The sequence below is a fragment of the Schistocerca gregaria genome, chromosome 4, assembly GCF_023897955.1.
Source record: "Schistocerca gregaria isolate iqSchGreg1 chromosome 4, iqSchGreg1.2, whole genome shotgun sequence".
Classification (NCBI taxonomy): domain Eukaryota; kingdom Metazoa; phylum Arthropoda; class Insecta; order Orthoptera; family Acrididae; genus Schistocerca; species Schistocerca gregaria.
In genome coordinates this window covers 203982332-203997598 of record NC_064923.1, presented here as the reverse complement: position 1 = coordinate 203997598, position 15267 = coordinate 203982332, and the positions used below count along the sequence as shown (strand labels likewise).

The window sequence follows — 15267 nt, the reverse complement described above, 5'->3', positions numbered from 1 at the left end:
GTTTCAGGCAGACTACAAGCATTTTAAAAGAATGCCTCACGTGTTTACACGGGGTATTCATTTACTGGTTCGGTGCTGGACAAGCGCTGGCGGCGAATAACAATTTCCCCTCAGGAAAGGTGTCCGCAAAGGGGTGGGAGCAATATGGAGCACTTGTGCCCTCCACCCCCCCCCCCCCCCTCCCAACCCGCCTCCAGGTTCTGGAGATCAAGTTTTTATTCATTACAGGATTCTCATTCACTTATAGAATTGAATGGATAATCATCAATTCTCTAGGAATTTTATTCTGCTACCTTTAGTAATTACAGTAATTAGTTATTATGGTATACCACGTCTCAAAATTGATCAATTCATTTATATCAAAACAGACTATTTATGAGTGTTGCCCCATGCCCCTCCTCTCAGGAGAAAGTTCTGGGGATGCTGTGAGGCCATTGCTAGCGTGGTCGAAATGTTACTTTCTACAGTATAGTTTTTTAAATTATGACGTGGTGCCATACTCATAAAACTTTTATGTTAACTGAAGCTAAAAGTTTCTTTTTTTATATAATTAACGATGGGTCTGTTCCTGACAAAGGAATCATAGCATTCGGTTGTGAAGCAGCAGAGAAAATCCTGTGTGAAAGAGGAGTTTCATCCCTTTCCGTTTGCAATGTTCACTTTAACTACTGTCTACGGAAGAGAAAATAAGAACCAGGAACAACGGGGGAATACAGGAATAGAGACAGGTCTGACTGTTCTGTGGCACATGTTTGCTGCAGTGGCACACCTTCCACCAAACAGTGTTTATGAAGCGTAGATGGTAATAATGGAGGAAATGATCAGTGGAAAAAAGGTCGTGAAATTCGCAGACCATATGGCCAATCAATGGTTGGAACATCCTAATATACCAACTGAAATTTTTTAACTAGCGACACAGGACCACGAATTCTGTCGATAGTTGACACAGGGAACTCATCAACAAATCAAAAACATTCGATTGAATACTTTCTGATGAATAGGCTGAAGGGGGGAGCAGTAAATGAAATTGAAAAAAGGTTCCATTGGCGTGTCTCTTACAAACGAAGTAAAATATCTTGATCAAAGGTTGAAAGCATTATAAGAGTATATAATGAGTCGGGGGACTTAAGATGAGGTTTAAAATGTATAACTTTCTTGCAAGATGTTTAACCATTTGCTGAACTAATGTTACAAAAGGAAAAATCAGGTAAACATAAGTAAATTAAAAAGGTAAAAATAAAACATTTAAACATGACTATGCAATATGCTCACAACCAATCCTAGGCCTCCATAAAATGTGAAGGGACATTCTTTTTGCAAAACGGTCGGCAGAGACGCCCCTCCCCCTTTTGAGGCTTTCTCTGACGAGCGAAAAACCCACAGCTAAAAGATTAGAGGATGGAAACAACACGTCATGGGGTCGCAAAGCCCGCGACAACCTAATGACAGTGCAACGGTCTGCCGCTGCAAGACGCCAGCATAAAAGCCACAGGAATTACTTTAGTCTGTGCTCAGTATCGATATGGAACTAATAGCTGTGCTTGTTTGTTTGCGACGTCAAAATTAAAAGAGAATGCAGAAAAAGCAGACGTTCTGGGTACATCCCTTCGTTGTTGGTCGAGACTTAAACAGGAAATTTCACGCATTGTCCAGTGAATTACGAAAATACAGTGTTACATTTTTCTGTTTCGTGAGAATGTCAGTACATTCATTTGACGTATTAGTGGAGAGATCCCTAGATGAACTGAACAAACAATACATTGTTTTATGGAAAGTTATCTCTCTAGAGGTAAAGATTTTTGTGTCCTGTCTAAGCAGTAACTAATTATTTGTGTTCGTTTTGCAGTCGTATTTACAGTTTTAGTTGTAACTAAGGCATGCGTAGAAGTGATTTTTTCAGTTTCAGTGACAAGTGTCTGAGAGGACAAATTGTTCTCTCGCTCATGCAGCATTGTACAGCCTTGTCATGCACTTCGAGTACGGAAATTGTCTTATTTGCAGTAAAATACGTATTCACACAGACAATGCGACAATGCCTGGAGTACCACCGAATGTCAGCATGGTGCCCATTTTTGTGACTTTCCTCTATGCGGCGGCATAGAGAGGAGCTTCAACAGTTTATCATCGCCGTACAGCCCATCATCTTGCATGGTGGATATTATACGACTTGCGAATGGTGGCATGCCATTCTGTCGGCAACCCGTGACTAGATCGTTTCAGTGGGTGGGAAATCTGTACACACCGGCCAGAACAGCAGTTAAACATTCTCTGTTGAAGAAGGTTCTGGCAACATGCAGTCTTGCATTACTTTATTGAAAAAAAATGTCGTAGACATATCGAAAATAAGGGAAAGCCATCGGTCTTATCATGTAAGAAATGTAACGCTGCCATACGAATCACAGGTGATTCTGTTGTATGTGTAATAATATCCATCCGCTCAGTCCGGAACCGCGCTACTGCTACGGTCGCAGGTTAGAATCCTGCCTCGGGCAAGGGTGTGTGTGATGTCCTTAGGTTAGTTACGTTTAAGTAGTTTTAAATTCTAGGCGACTGATGACCTCAGAAGTTAAGTCCCATAGTGGTCAGAGCCATTGAACCATTTCCGAACAGCCTGGAACTACACTAGAGATTTCTCTACTGCTGCTTGAAACATCTCGGGTAGTATGTTGGCTACCTCCCTCACTATGCTTATCTTCAGTCTCCAACATGCCCCATCGATAAACCATGACCACCACTGCCAGAAATCATCTGAGTGCAAATCTGGTGATTTTGGTGGCCACACAGTTTGGAACGATTGACCAATGATTCTGTTTTCTCCATATGTGTTACGGAGTCACCAAATGACCTCATGAGCAGTGTTACTTGGAGCTCTATTATGCATCAAAACAGATGCGTCCGACGCACCTCTCTCTCGTAGGGCAGGGATTACATGGTGGCAAAGCAGATCATAGTAATATGTGCCATTCATGCTGCATGTCGTTGGGGCCAGAGTTCCTCAAAGAAAAATGAACCAATCATGAACTGTGCCATGAGGCCACTCCACACAGTGACACTTTCACTATGCAGGGGGAGCTTCATGAACGTTCGCTCGCAGGACTGTCCCCAAATGCTACAACTGTGAGTGTTCATTGCCCCAAAGAGCATGAAGTGTGCTTCTTAACTCCACAAAATGTTCCAAGGCCACAATCGTCAACTTGAGCCCTTGCAAGAGACAGAAGAACAGAGTCTACTCGAACGTCTGCACCACGTGGCAAAAGTTGGCGAGTAATGTGTCACAACTTTTCGCAGCACTTTTCGAATGGTGGACCATGAAGTATTTAGCTGTCGTGATACAGCTCGTGCCCTGCTTGAAGATCGCACCCTGCGTCCAGCATTCTCAACCATGGAAACAGTAACTTTTTCAACAATTTGTGACGCAACTAGCCATCGGCCGCTCCCAGGGGAAAAATTCCAGAACATTCGATATTCGATAGCATTCCAAAACACTCCAGCATGTTCAGGAATGTTCCACGATGACCCGGGATGTTCTGGAATAGTCTGGAACAGTGGTTCCCAACAGGTGTTCCGCGGACCCCCAGGGGTCCGCGAGCTATGCCAGAGGGGTCCGCAAGATGCTATTAGAATAAAAAATATATTAAAAATATTTCGTATGATAACAGATTTTTTGTTTCGGCCGCTTCCTGCATGAGCAGAGCTTTGGCGAAGGCTAATTTCTGCGTCAAACGTCTTCCTAGAGCAACTGACACTAACACACTCAAGCGCAAAACTAGAATTAGATAGAGGCAAACTGTCCCGCTGTATGGCGTTAGCCTGCGCGCGCTGCCTCCTTGCAGCTGACAACCGACAGTCACTTTACACAGAAACTCGCATTTCAGGCGACAATCGGCCAGTGTTAATTTATTGCCAGTGCTTTCACAATCCGTATTGTTTAAATATTCAATATTCTGTACTAAAACAGTAGTGTTTGTAAAGCGTTGTTCTTCGCGGAAGCTACAGTTCGTGGACCGTTGGTTAAAAAGTGGTTCGTTAAAACGAGAAAGGCCTACAGATGAAGAGGAGGATAATCCATTTGATGTTCAAGCAAGTAAGTCAATGATTCTCGAACCGAAGTTGTCAGTGTCCATTGAACCTAAATCGTCGGCGTCCCTTGAACCTAACCCTTCCAAGATCAGTGTTAAGCTTACTGGAAAAATTAGAAAATATAGCTCTGATTACTTGGAAATCGGTTTTACGTTCACTGGGCCTGAGCAACAGCCTAAACCTCAATGTGTAATTTGCTATGAAAGCCTTTCGAATGAATGTATGAAACCAGCAAAACTCCGACACCATCTTGAAACAAAGCACCAAAAGTACAAGAGTAAGTCATTAGATTTTTTCAAAAATAAATTAGGAGAGTTGAAAACATCTCGTAAAACAATTACCAAACACTGTGGTGCAAATGTAAATGAAAATGAAACCCTTGCGTCTTACGAGTTGGCTCAGCTTGTTGCTAAATGTGGGAAAAACCACACATTGCTTAGGAACTTATACTGGCATCAGCAATAATACTTTGCAAGAGAATGTTAGGTGATGCATTTGCTAAGGTAATAGGAACTGTCCCGCTCTCAAATAGTACTGTTCAAAGACGAATTACTGATACGGCAGTTAACATCGAAGAAACATTGCTGGCTAGACTTTGCATGAGTGACATGTACCCTCTGCAATTTGATGAAAGCACAGAAATATCAAAAAAGCTATAATGTTGGTTTTTGAACTATTCTTATGGGAGGACCAAGTGTTCGAAGATTTTCTTTTTTCATGCGAACTCCTGCATAAAACAGCAGACGATATTTTTACTGCATTAAATAATTATCTCAATGATTGCTTGAACCATTGCAAACGATACTTAACGAAGTAGTTGAAATCATCAACTACATTAAAACTCGACATTTGCAATCCAGATTATTTTCTTTGTTGTGTAAAGAGATCGGCAGTGAGCACGAGCAACTTCTTATTCATACGAAAGTAAGATGGCTTTCTCGAGGTAGGATCTTGTCAAGATTTTTTGAACTTACAGACGAGGTTCGTGGCTTTCTTCTTGACACAAAGTACGTGCATTTTCTCACTAACTTCTCTTGGCTTTGCTCAGTTGCGTAAACTTGAGTTTACAAGGAAAAATGTAGACATGTGCAAAGTTGAGGATAAGATTAGTGCTATGGTCAAAAAGTGTCAGATCTGGGTCAAGGATAGAAAACAAGTCAATAACTACACTACCGGCCATTAAAATTGCTACACCAAGAATAAATGCAGATAATAAACGGGTATTCATTCGACAAATATATTATACTAGAACTGACATGTGATTCCATTTTCAAGCAATTTGAGTGCATGGAGCCTGAGAAATCAGTACCCAGAACAACCACCTCTGGCCGTAATAACGGCTTGATACGCCTGGGCATTGAGTCAAACAGAGCTTGGATGGCGTGTACAGGTACAGCTGCCCATGCAGCTTCAACACGATGCCACAGTTCATCAACAGTAGTGACTGGCGTATTATGACGAGCCAGTTGCTTCGCCACCATTGATCAGACATTTTTAATTTGTGAGAGATCTGGAGAATGTGCTGGCCACAGCAGCAGTCGAACATCTTCTGTATCCAAACAGACCCGTACAGGACCTGCAACATACGGTCGTGCATTATCCGGCTGAAATGTAGGGTTTCGCACGTATCGAATGAAGGGTCGAGCCACGGGTCCTAACATATCTGAAATGTAACGTCCGCTGTTCAAAGTGCCGTCAATGCGAACAAGAAGTGACCGAGACGTGTAATCAATGGCACCCCATACAATCACACCGGGTAATACGCCAGTATGGCGATGACGAATATACGCTTCCAATGTGCGTTCACCGCGATGTCGCCAAACACGGATGTGACCATCATGATGCTGTAAACAAAACCTGGATTCATCCGAAAAAATTACATTTTGCCATTCGTGAATTCCAGGTTCGTCGTTGAGTACACCATTGCAGGCGCTCCTGACTATGATGCAGCGTCAAGGGTAACCGCAGCCATGGTCTCCTAGCTGATAGTCCATGCTGCTGCAAACATCGTCGAACTGTTCGTGCAGATGGTTGTTGCCCTGCAAACGACCCCATCAGTTGACTCAGGGATCGAGACGTAACTGCACGATCCGTTACAGCCATGCGGATAAGATGCCTGCCATCTCGACTGCTAGTGATACGAGGCCGTTGGGATCCAGCATGGCGTTCCGTATTACCCTCCTAAACCCACCGATTCCATATTTCGCTAACAGTCATTAGATCTCGACCAACGCGAACAGCAATGTCGCGATACGATAAACCGCAATCTCGATGGGCGAGAATCCGACCTTAATCGAAGTCGGAAAGGTGATGGTACGCATTTCTCCTCCTTACAAGAGGCATCACAACAACGTTTCACCAGGCAAAGCCGGTCAACTGCTGTTTGTGTACGAGAAATCGGTTGGAAACTTTCCTCATGTCAGCACGTTGTAGGTGTCGCCACCGGCACCAACCTTGTGTGAATGCTCTGAAAAGCTAATCATTTGAATATCACAGCATCTTCCTGTCGGTTAAACTTCGCGTCTGTAGCACGTCATCTTCGTGGTGTAGCAATTTTGATGGCCAGTAGTGTAACTTTTCTACTTTAAAACAATTCTTGGAGTCATCGGAGGAGAATTTGCCTGACCAGATCAAGATCAATGTAGCCAAGCAATCTACGCAGCCTAGTCACTACTTTTAGAGAGTATTTCCCTGAGCCTGACGAGAGATGGATTCGAAATTCCTTCAGCTGTGAAAGAAATAGAAGAAATCCAAGGCCTCACTGAAGAAGAGCAAGATCAACTTGTGGATCTGTCCAGCTGTGGTACGATGATAAACATTTTCATCGGTGATAAAGTTACAGACTTCTGGGCATCAGCACGCAAGGACTACAAGAAACTTGGAGATAAGGCAATGAAAAAGATCCTTCCATTTGCAACCGCATATCGGTTTGAGCAAGCATTTTCTTCCATGTGTTTCATGAAAAACAAATATAGGAATCGGCTAGACATGCCGTCGGATTTCAGAGTGAAAGTTTCAAGTATGGAACCCAATTTTTCGGAAGTAATGGACTCAAAGGTCAGATTGAACTCATCTCATTAAGAACTGAAAATTAAAACTAACTGTATACTGACAGAGTACTCTGTTGTAACTGTATTTTTTCAAATAAATAATACCTTGTATGAAATTAGTGTTTTCTTATTTTTCACATATGTCTACTCAATGCAATCTCAAGTGTAGTACACTTGAAAGACCAATACACTCAGTTTTAATTTTTTCCTGTCTTTTCAATTCATACTCATTTTTTATTTTTTTAGGGAGTTTGTTGTACTAAACACCCATATTTGAAGACAAAGATTTTGAGCAATAATCAAAAATTTAACAATAACAATTATGGCTAAATTGAAAAGTTTTAAGCTCAACATTTTTTTCAATAATGAATATGTCAACGTTTTTTCTAAGTACCAGAAATAGGAAATGTATAACAAGACTTTTAATTTGGCTTTTTTAGGTATTTGATACTGTGATATGACAAGGTACCAATCATGATCGATGAGAGAGTCTTCGAGAAAATTTTGTTGGGAACCCCTGGTCTAGAACATTCGGAAAGATTCCAGAATGTTTGGGAACACCCCGGGACATAGCAGATAGTTGTGGAACACTCCAGAACACTCTCGAATGACATGGAATATTCTGGAACATTGTGGACAGTTCGAAACCTTTTTGGAAGGTCCTGAATTCGCTACTGGTGGGGCTGACCTTGGTAGGGGTATATAAAGCAAGACACGTCGTGGTTTCGAACGACAGGAACCGAAAAAGTGAGTGAATAAAAACAAACAGTGAAGTGTGAGTAGTCAGCGTGATTCAGTTACTGAATATAAATCGAAAATAAAATGTGAAAACTGAGTAAAGTGTACTTAGTGTATTTGTTAACAAAAAATTGATTTGATTTATATTTTAAACAATGCCCAAACGTAAAAGAAAAGGAGATCTTGCTAATTCTGAAGCAAAACCGCGAAAACAAAGAGAACAGCGAAAAAATTATAGAGACGAAAAAGAGCGCAAATCACTTTTAAGTTCCCAACAAACGACACTGAGCACCATGAGAAGCAAAGAAATGAATGGATTAAAGAATCAATATTTAAAAAAAAAAAAGTGGAGCCCTTCCACGCCCACACCGGCATGATGGCTAACTCAATAGGTCTACTGCCATCTCTGCATAACGGTTAGTATCCACTAAAGTGAGGTGTCGTAGGATGTGGGTACTGCGATGTTTGCGTACGTCTGGTTAGGGTTATACATTAATACGCGCTCATCTGGAGATAGATTGGGTCGACGTCGAACGAAGGGTAGCGGTTTGAAGGGCAGAGGAAAAAAAGTGCCAAGGCTAGAGCCTAGGGAAAAAAAACCTCTGCGATAGTTAGGTCGGGTGGTAAAGAGCAATAGCGGATGTCTTGCTGCCTGCGATAGGTCGTGCAAAGGTAGTCTCTGTTAGTAGTGGGTATCATGCATGTCGATACCTTTGACGTTGTGCGGTTGTGTTGCTCGGAGGCTGGCGCTGGATGCCGGTGTAGAGCTCTCGTTCATATCGGATGCACAGTGTAAGGTGATGTTGGCGGTTTGTTTGTGCGTCAGTGGGCGAGCTCGTCGGTGTCCCTGCTGTGGCCTGTTGGTCGGCTCTAATAGCAGCTGGTAATTACCAGTCAGTGTTGCTGATATGCAGGGGGCTTGCCGACGTTTGTCGCTTGTTTGAGTATGTTAGTTTACCATATGTTGCTATGCCCTAGTTAGTAGTGTCTTTGGCCGCTTGTGCTTCCACCTATCAAGAACTGCGACACAATTTTATAATAAAAGACTGCGAACCCAAGCCAGCCACGAAAACATCACCCTGCGAGAAGCGCGGACACGCAGACAGTACAGCTTAACAGATGAAGCATTCCACTACAACCCTACGAAAGAATGTAACAAACATAAACACGTCGTAATCGGAAAAATGGTTAACAACTGCCAATTCTGCAACGCGAAAAAATCCAGTAGAGAAACGCCAGGAATCCGTTGCATGAATGGAAAATTTCGATTATTACCACTGGAAGCATCTCCGTAGGAGTTTTTACATTACATGACCGACGAAACTAAAAAATAAAACACTTTTTTCAAAATAAAAAAACTGTACGACGCCTGCTTCCAAATGACTTCTTTCGGTCTCACTTCGATCAACGCTACTAAACCAATCACGTTTTTTCTTTCATAACATGGAAGAGCATAAATTTCAGCAAGTATATTTCATCTGAAATGAATAAACAGAAATTGATCAACAAAGCATGAATATCAGTGGACTGAGACGTTGGTTGGTTGTTTTGGGGAAGGAGACCAGACAGCGAGGTCATCGGTCTCATCGGATTAGGGAAGGACAAGGAAGGAAGTCGGCCGTGCCCTTTGAAAGGAATCATCCCGGCATTTGCCTGGAGCGATTTAGGGAAATCACGGAAAACCTAAATCAGGATGGCCGGACGCGGGATTGAACCGTCGTCCTCCCGAATGCGAGTCCAGTGTCTAACCACTGCGCCACCTCGCTCGGTGATTGAGACATGAAGTACACCAAGATGTACAGAGATCTTACACAAATACAATCAACTGATTCACATATTCAAAACAACACTAGACTACATGCTTTCTGATGGCCATAAAGTTGTAATTACAGCCGACAAAATACCATCACGAACACCGATTCAATGCACCACAGATAAACGAAGTCGCCATTTTAATTGTGGACAATGAAAACACAAGCAATGATATAACTGTACAACAAAGAAGAGGACTGCATTCCAGAAACACACGACTTGTATGATGCCCTCCAATATCCATTAATATTTCTGCACGGAGAGGACGGATGTCATTTTAATGTGAAACATATCCAACATAAAATAGGAGCAGAAACAAGCAAAAAAAGTCACTTACAAGGAGTTGTATGCTTACCGCTTGGTGATCAAACGTAGAATACTGCAATTCAGTGAAATTCATCAAATATGTCTGTAAGTATGTGAACAAAGGCAGTGTGACATGGCAATATTTCAAATAGTCAAAGATAGCGAAAACAAAACAGATCCTCATGTACAAAATGGAAAGATACATCAACAGTAACGAAGCAGCGTGGCGAATTTTCGGTTTTCCTATACACGAACGCGTACCAACTATGCAACATCCAACAGTACATTTGGAGAATGGACAGAGTTTACTTCACGGAAGACACCGCCAGAAAAATTGCAAGCGAACCACTTCAGAACACATTATTAACAGTTTTTTACAAACTGTGCCAAATGGATACTTTCGGGAAAACATAATTACATCTCGACGTCCCTACCTACGTGGAGCCGGCCAGTGTGGCCGAGGGGGTCTAGGCGCTGCAGTCTGTAACCGCGCTGCTGCTACGGTCGCAGGTTCGAATCCTGCCTCGGGCATGGATGTATTTTATGTCCTTAGGTTAGTTAGGTTTAAGTAGTTCGAAGTTCTAAGGGACTGATGACCACAGATGTTAAGTCCCATAGTGCTCAGAGCCAACCAAGCCTACGTGGGACACAACAAGAAAAATCTTTCAATGACGAAAACAAGGAATTCCAGTAGAAGATCATCCAAGGATCGCGAATAGCTACGGGAGTCCTTCAAAGAGAGTAATGAGTGATGACATACTCTACCAAATCCATAAAGCTCCTCGTGGACTGACCGTGGAATTCAATGACAACTTGTTCAATGAATCACTCATTCGCCAAGAACCAACCTAAATGTTTAGCAATAAACAACCAGACCTTAGGACAACTTGAGATGGAAACACAAAAAAATATGCTATTAGTGTCTTAAACTTCGAAGTTACAAAGAAAAGAGGCTACAACACCAACGAACTACTTTAGTACACTGCTCACAACAAATTACTCCTCAATGTTAATCAAAAGGAAATTTACGTTATCATGGGCCGGATCGACAACACTAGCGGAATTGTTTACTTGGACTCAGCAGGCGGTACCTGCAAAACGTTTTTGCACTAGCAGCATCCGGCATTGCAGCCATACCTGTGGAAGGAGGACGCCCTCTAACTACCGTTGAATATAGCCGAAGAACAATTCCCGGTATGTAAAATCTCAAGAATATCTGGATAGGGTGAACTTCTGTTAAATTATCTTCTGGAACGAATTCATAATGTCACATAAAACATTACTCGAAGCCATGAACAGAACATTGAAAGACTTGAGAGGAAACTCTGAGGTGATGGGAGGAGCTCTACTCGTACTAGACGAGATCAGTGCATCCTTAAAAAAATCACATCTCTGGCCACACATTCAAATACTGCGACTAACAAAAAATACGAGAGTTCAACTATTGAAAGATGAAACAACAGCACATTTTGCTCAACAACTTTTACAAATATGCGAAGGCACAGATCCTACCGACCAGATGACCGGCTTCATTAAACTTAATGCAAACATAGCCACTGCTCAAAACGAAATCTTCGCCAAATTTATCCAAAACTTATTCACAACTGTACCAGTCCGGCTGGCTATTTTAAAAGGCAATTTTGGTAATTAAAAATAATATTGTCGACGATATCAACTTCAAAAGAAAATTCCAGGTGAAGAGAGAATATACAAATCGATTGACATGACGGTAAATGTTGAAGTATGTATGAACTTCTCCATAGAATTTCTAAACTCTCTGCAAATACGAAGTATGCCATTACACTGCCTCGACTTAAAATTGAATCTCCGATCAAACTACTCCGAAATCTCAACCCACCAAAACTATGAAATAGAACAAGGATGATCGTCAACACCTATCGAACATCATCACCGAAATCGAACTTACGACTGGAATGTACAAAGGACACACATTATTTATCCCTAGAACACCACTGAACTGCAATTCCAATTTAAAAGACTGCAATTTCCAATCAAATTAGCCTACAGTTTTACAATTGACAAAGCACAAGGGCAAACTTTAGAATATTCTCCCATCAATCTCAAAGGTTCCTACTTCTCTCACAGTCAACTGTACATAGTTTGCTCTCATGTAGGAAATTCGAAAAATTTGTACATATGTACGCCAGATAAAGCAATGAAAAATGTTGTTTATAAACAAGTATTATAAACAGTCGTAATGTTTTCAATAATTTTTTTACGTCTTAAACTTTAACAAGTATTGTAAATAGAGAGAACATGTTATCAATAAAAAGTTTTTACCTATTATGCTTTAAAGTTTATCCTTTCACTCCAACCACCACACAATCTCATATCAACTCCCTGCGCAAAGCTGTTACCCAAGCGAGTGCACTGATACTCACGAAGAGCAGCAGCACTATTGCTATTGTTTTTGATAAAACAGCTTTACAAGCAAATTCTGCCTACCTTGTCCAGACCTATGTTAACTGTCTGTAACTGTAAAGCATTTTGATTCTTGTGTTTTAGCGATATGAAGCTATACTGTTACTGGCAAATCCTGACACCAACACAACTAACAACGCACATCCTGCAGTGCACAGTCTAAGCAACACTCCTATAAAGTTGGGTTCCCATATAGTAAATAGTTTTCTGTCTACATTGGCTCAGTAGCAGAAGTTTAAATAGAAACACTCTGTACATATCTGTCACATACCAGTATTGTCAACACATAACACAAAGACACACCAGCAGTTTCCAAAGGTCATTCCTATAAACAAATGCCTTGACATAAATTACTGATCAAACAGTTGGTCAAACAAAAAAGTGGAAGAGAAATCTTTGTCAGTAATTTGTCTGTACTTTTTGCAAGTGACTCATCAGTAAACTTCGAAATATCACTCTGTATACTATAAGGTCTTAAGCAAAAATACTATGAATCCAGATATTATAGATCATTTTCACTTCATACAAATATACTGTCCACATAGATAGCTTTATATAAACTTGGCCATTGAAGTATCACCTGTCATATGAATGTAACTCTACAGTTACTTTCATTTATAAGGTGTTACAGTAACATTAATAATGGTTCAAAATGTTAACTGATATACGTAAATCATATTGTATGTTACAGTTATCATTTAATGACTAACGGATTAAAATATTCTGTTGTAGGGTGACAGTGGTGGACCTCTTGGCAGGGAACGTGATGACAAAAGGTTTGAACTCATTGGTAAGTTTCTACATAGACCACACCGTTATTTCTAAACCTGACCTCCAATACAATAAAAAAGTTAGTTTATGGGCAAACAAAATTACAAATTTCTAAATAAGATGTAAATAACAATAAGGAAAACTCTGCAGGATTAAACAAGTCCTTAACACTAGGTGAACATTCCCTTTTATCTCTCACTAGAGGAATTGTCAAATGTGAAAGATACAGAGTACATGCATTAGGTAGCAGCAGATATTCATGTTCCAGGAAAATTGCATTGCCACTGAAATTGTGGACTTTAGATGTAGCCCTAAATTTTTATCACGTAAATGAGTGTAAGTCCTTTGCTTTCACAACTGAACTGAACAGTCATAAGTAGGATGAAACTTACCATCATTAAATTGTGACATGAGTTCCTATATTAGTAAGATTGTTGGTGCTAATCTACATCTACACTCTATAAACCATTGTGACGAGGGGTGCAGTGGTCAGTTGTTATTAGAACAACACTATTAATCCCGCACAACAAGTGTTTGAGGGCTGTGGAGGAGTTTCTCAATTTTTTGAGAAAAAATTTTAAGTACATTTAGTTCACAAATCTGAAAAACAGGAGTGAATAGTTTCTGAATTTTAAATTTACATTGAAAGTCTTCCTTCTAACCCACTTCTTTGATTCTACATAACAATTGCTCACTACAGTTTTAAAGTGTTTTGCTGTCTGCCTTATTTATTTATGTATAGGAGCATAATTTTTATTTCCACCTTTTAACTACTTCCTGTTTATTTAATTTCTAATTTTTTTAAATACCGTGAATTGTGTAGTGAGGTACAATGAAACCTGAGAAAAATACATAATGCTAATAGTGTACATAATGCTGTCTTGTATAAAATTAATTATACTTTCCGAACTTTCAGCTGCTGGGAAATTACATTCACTTAGAGAAAAAAAGAATAATGATTTTCCTTGATTTTCCAGTGTGCTTCAAAAAGCTTTCTTAAACACCCAAAATAGGTGCCACAATTACACTGCTTTACATTATATCATCACTTCTACGTCAGACCAGAAGGGTATTATCTCCTGCCCATTGGTAATGGTATAATCCATCTCTCTCGCTCTCTCTCTCTCTCTCTCTCTCTCTACCCTTGAGGTGACAGCTGACTAGTTTAGAAGACAATTGAACAAATTACTGACCATCATATCCCAGATATAATACGTGTTTGGAATATTCACTCTACTGTCTTTATTTATGATATCCATACTAACATTGTGCTGCTGATTTTTTAGTTATATAATTCTGTACTATGCCATGTGGTTATTCACCATAATCGACTATAGAGTACATTGAGCAACTTAAATAGTGTACACACAGGAGATCCACTTTGCTAACCAACTTAAGAAGCAGAAAATTCAAGAAGACTAGCAATAATTATACTGATTTCAAGATGCATATGCTTGTCTAACAGAACATAAATTGAAATTTCTCTTGGACAGGTGTACATCTCAATGTCATTATATTTAACTATTTCTAGTATCTTCTTGAATCATCATCTTGTAAAGATGGCACAGGGTTCTCTTTTGTGTACACTCTAGTATATTTGTTCAGTGTACACCATGGACAACTGATGTGAACAGCCACATCTGAGGTTTGAGTTACGTAACTCTAAAATTGATAACATAAAGCATGTATGATAATGTTTTAAGATAACTGAGTGCAATATTCTAGTTACATATTATTTGCAAATACTGCTGAACAATCGACAGTTCTTCCAAATAATAATCAATTCACAGATAAAACGTTTTCCAACACATGCAAATCATGACACAGTTGATATATAATGAAGAAACAGTCGGTCTTGGTTGCAGATATGAATTTGTTATTTATTTATCAATGACACATTTTGCCTGATTTAAGTGTCCTCAGATTGGCCGAATGTTAGATGATCTTGGTATATGGGATACCAAGCATGTAGAATGTCTCAGTAAATAATCAGCCTCATCAAATATTTGGATTTGCTCCACAGCGTTCTTATTGAAGCATGTGACTTAGTAAAATGAATGCAAAACAT

General features: G+C 40.2%; 1 protein-coding gene across 1 annotated transcript in view; it reads left to right on the top strand.

The window, feature by feature from the left end:
* The window catches only part of LOC126267982 (trypsin-7-like), a 134323-nt gene that overhangs the window by 100255 nt on the left and 18801 nt on the right, over nucleotides 1-15267 (top strand). The window contains exon 6 of the mRNA XM_049973328.1: nucleotides 13161-13218. Within this exon, the coding sequence (XP_049829285.1) occupies nucleotides 13161-13218 (58 nt within the window). The remainder of the gene's footprint in view (nucleotides 1-13160; nucleotides 13219-15267) is intronic.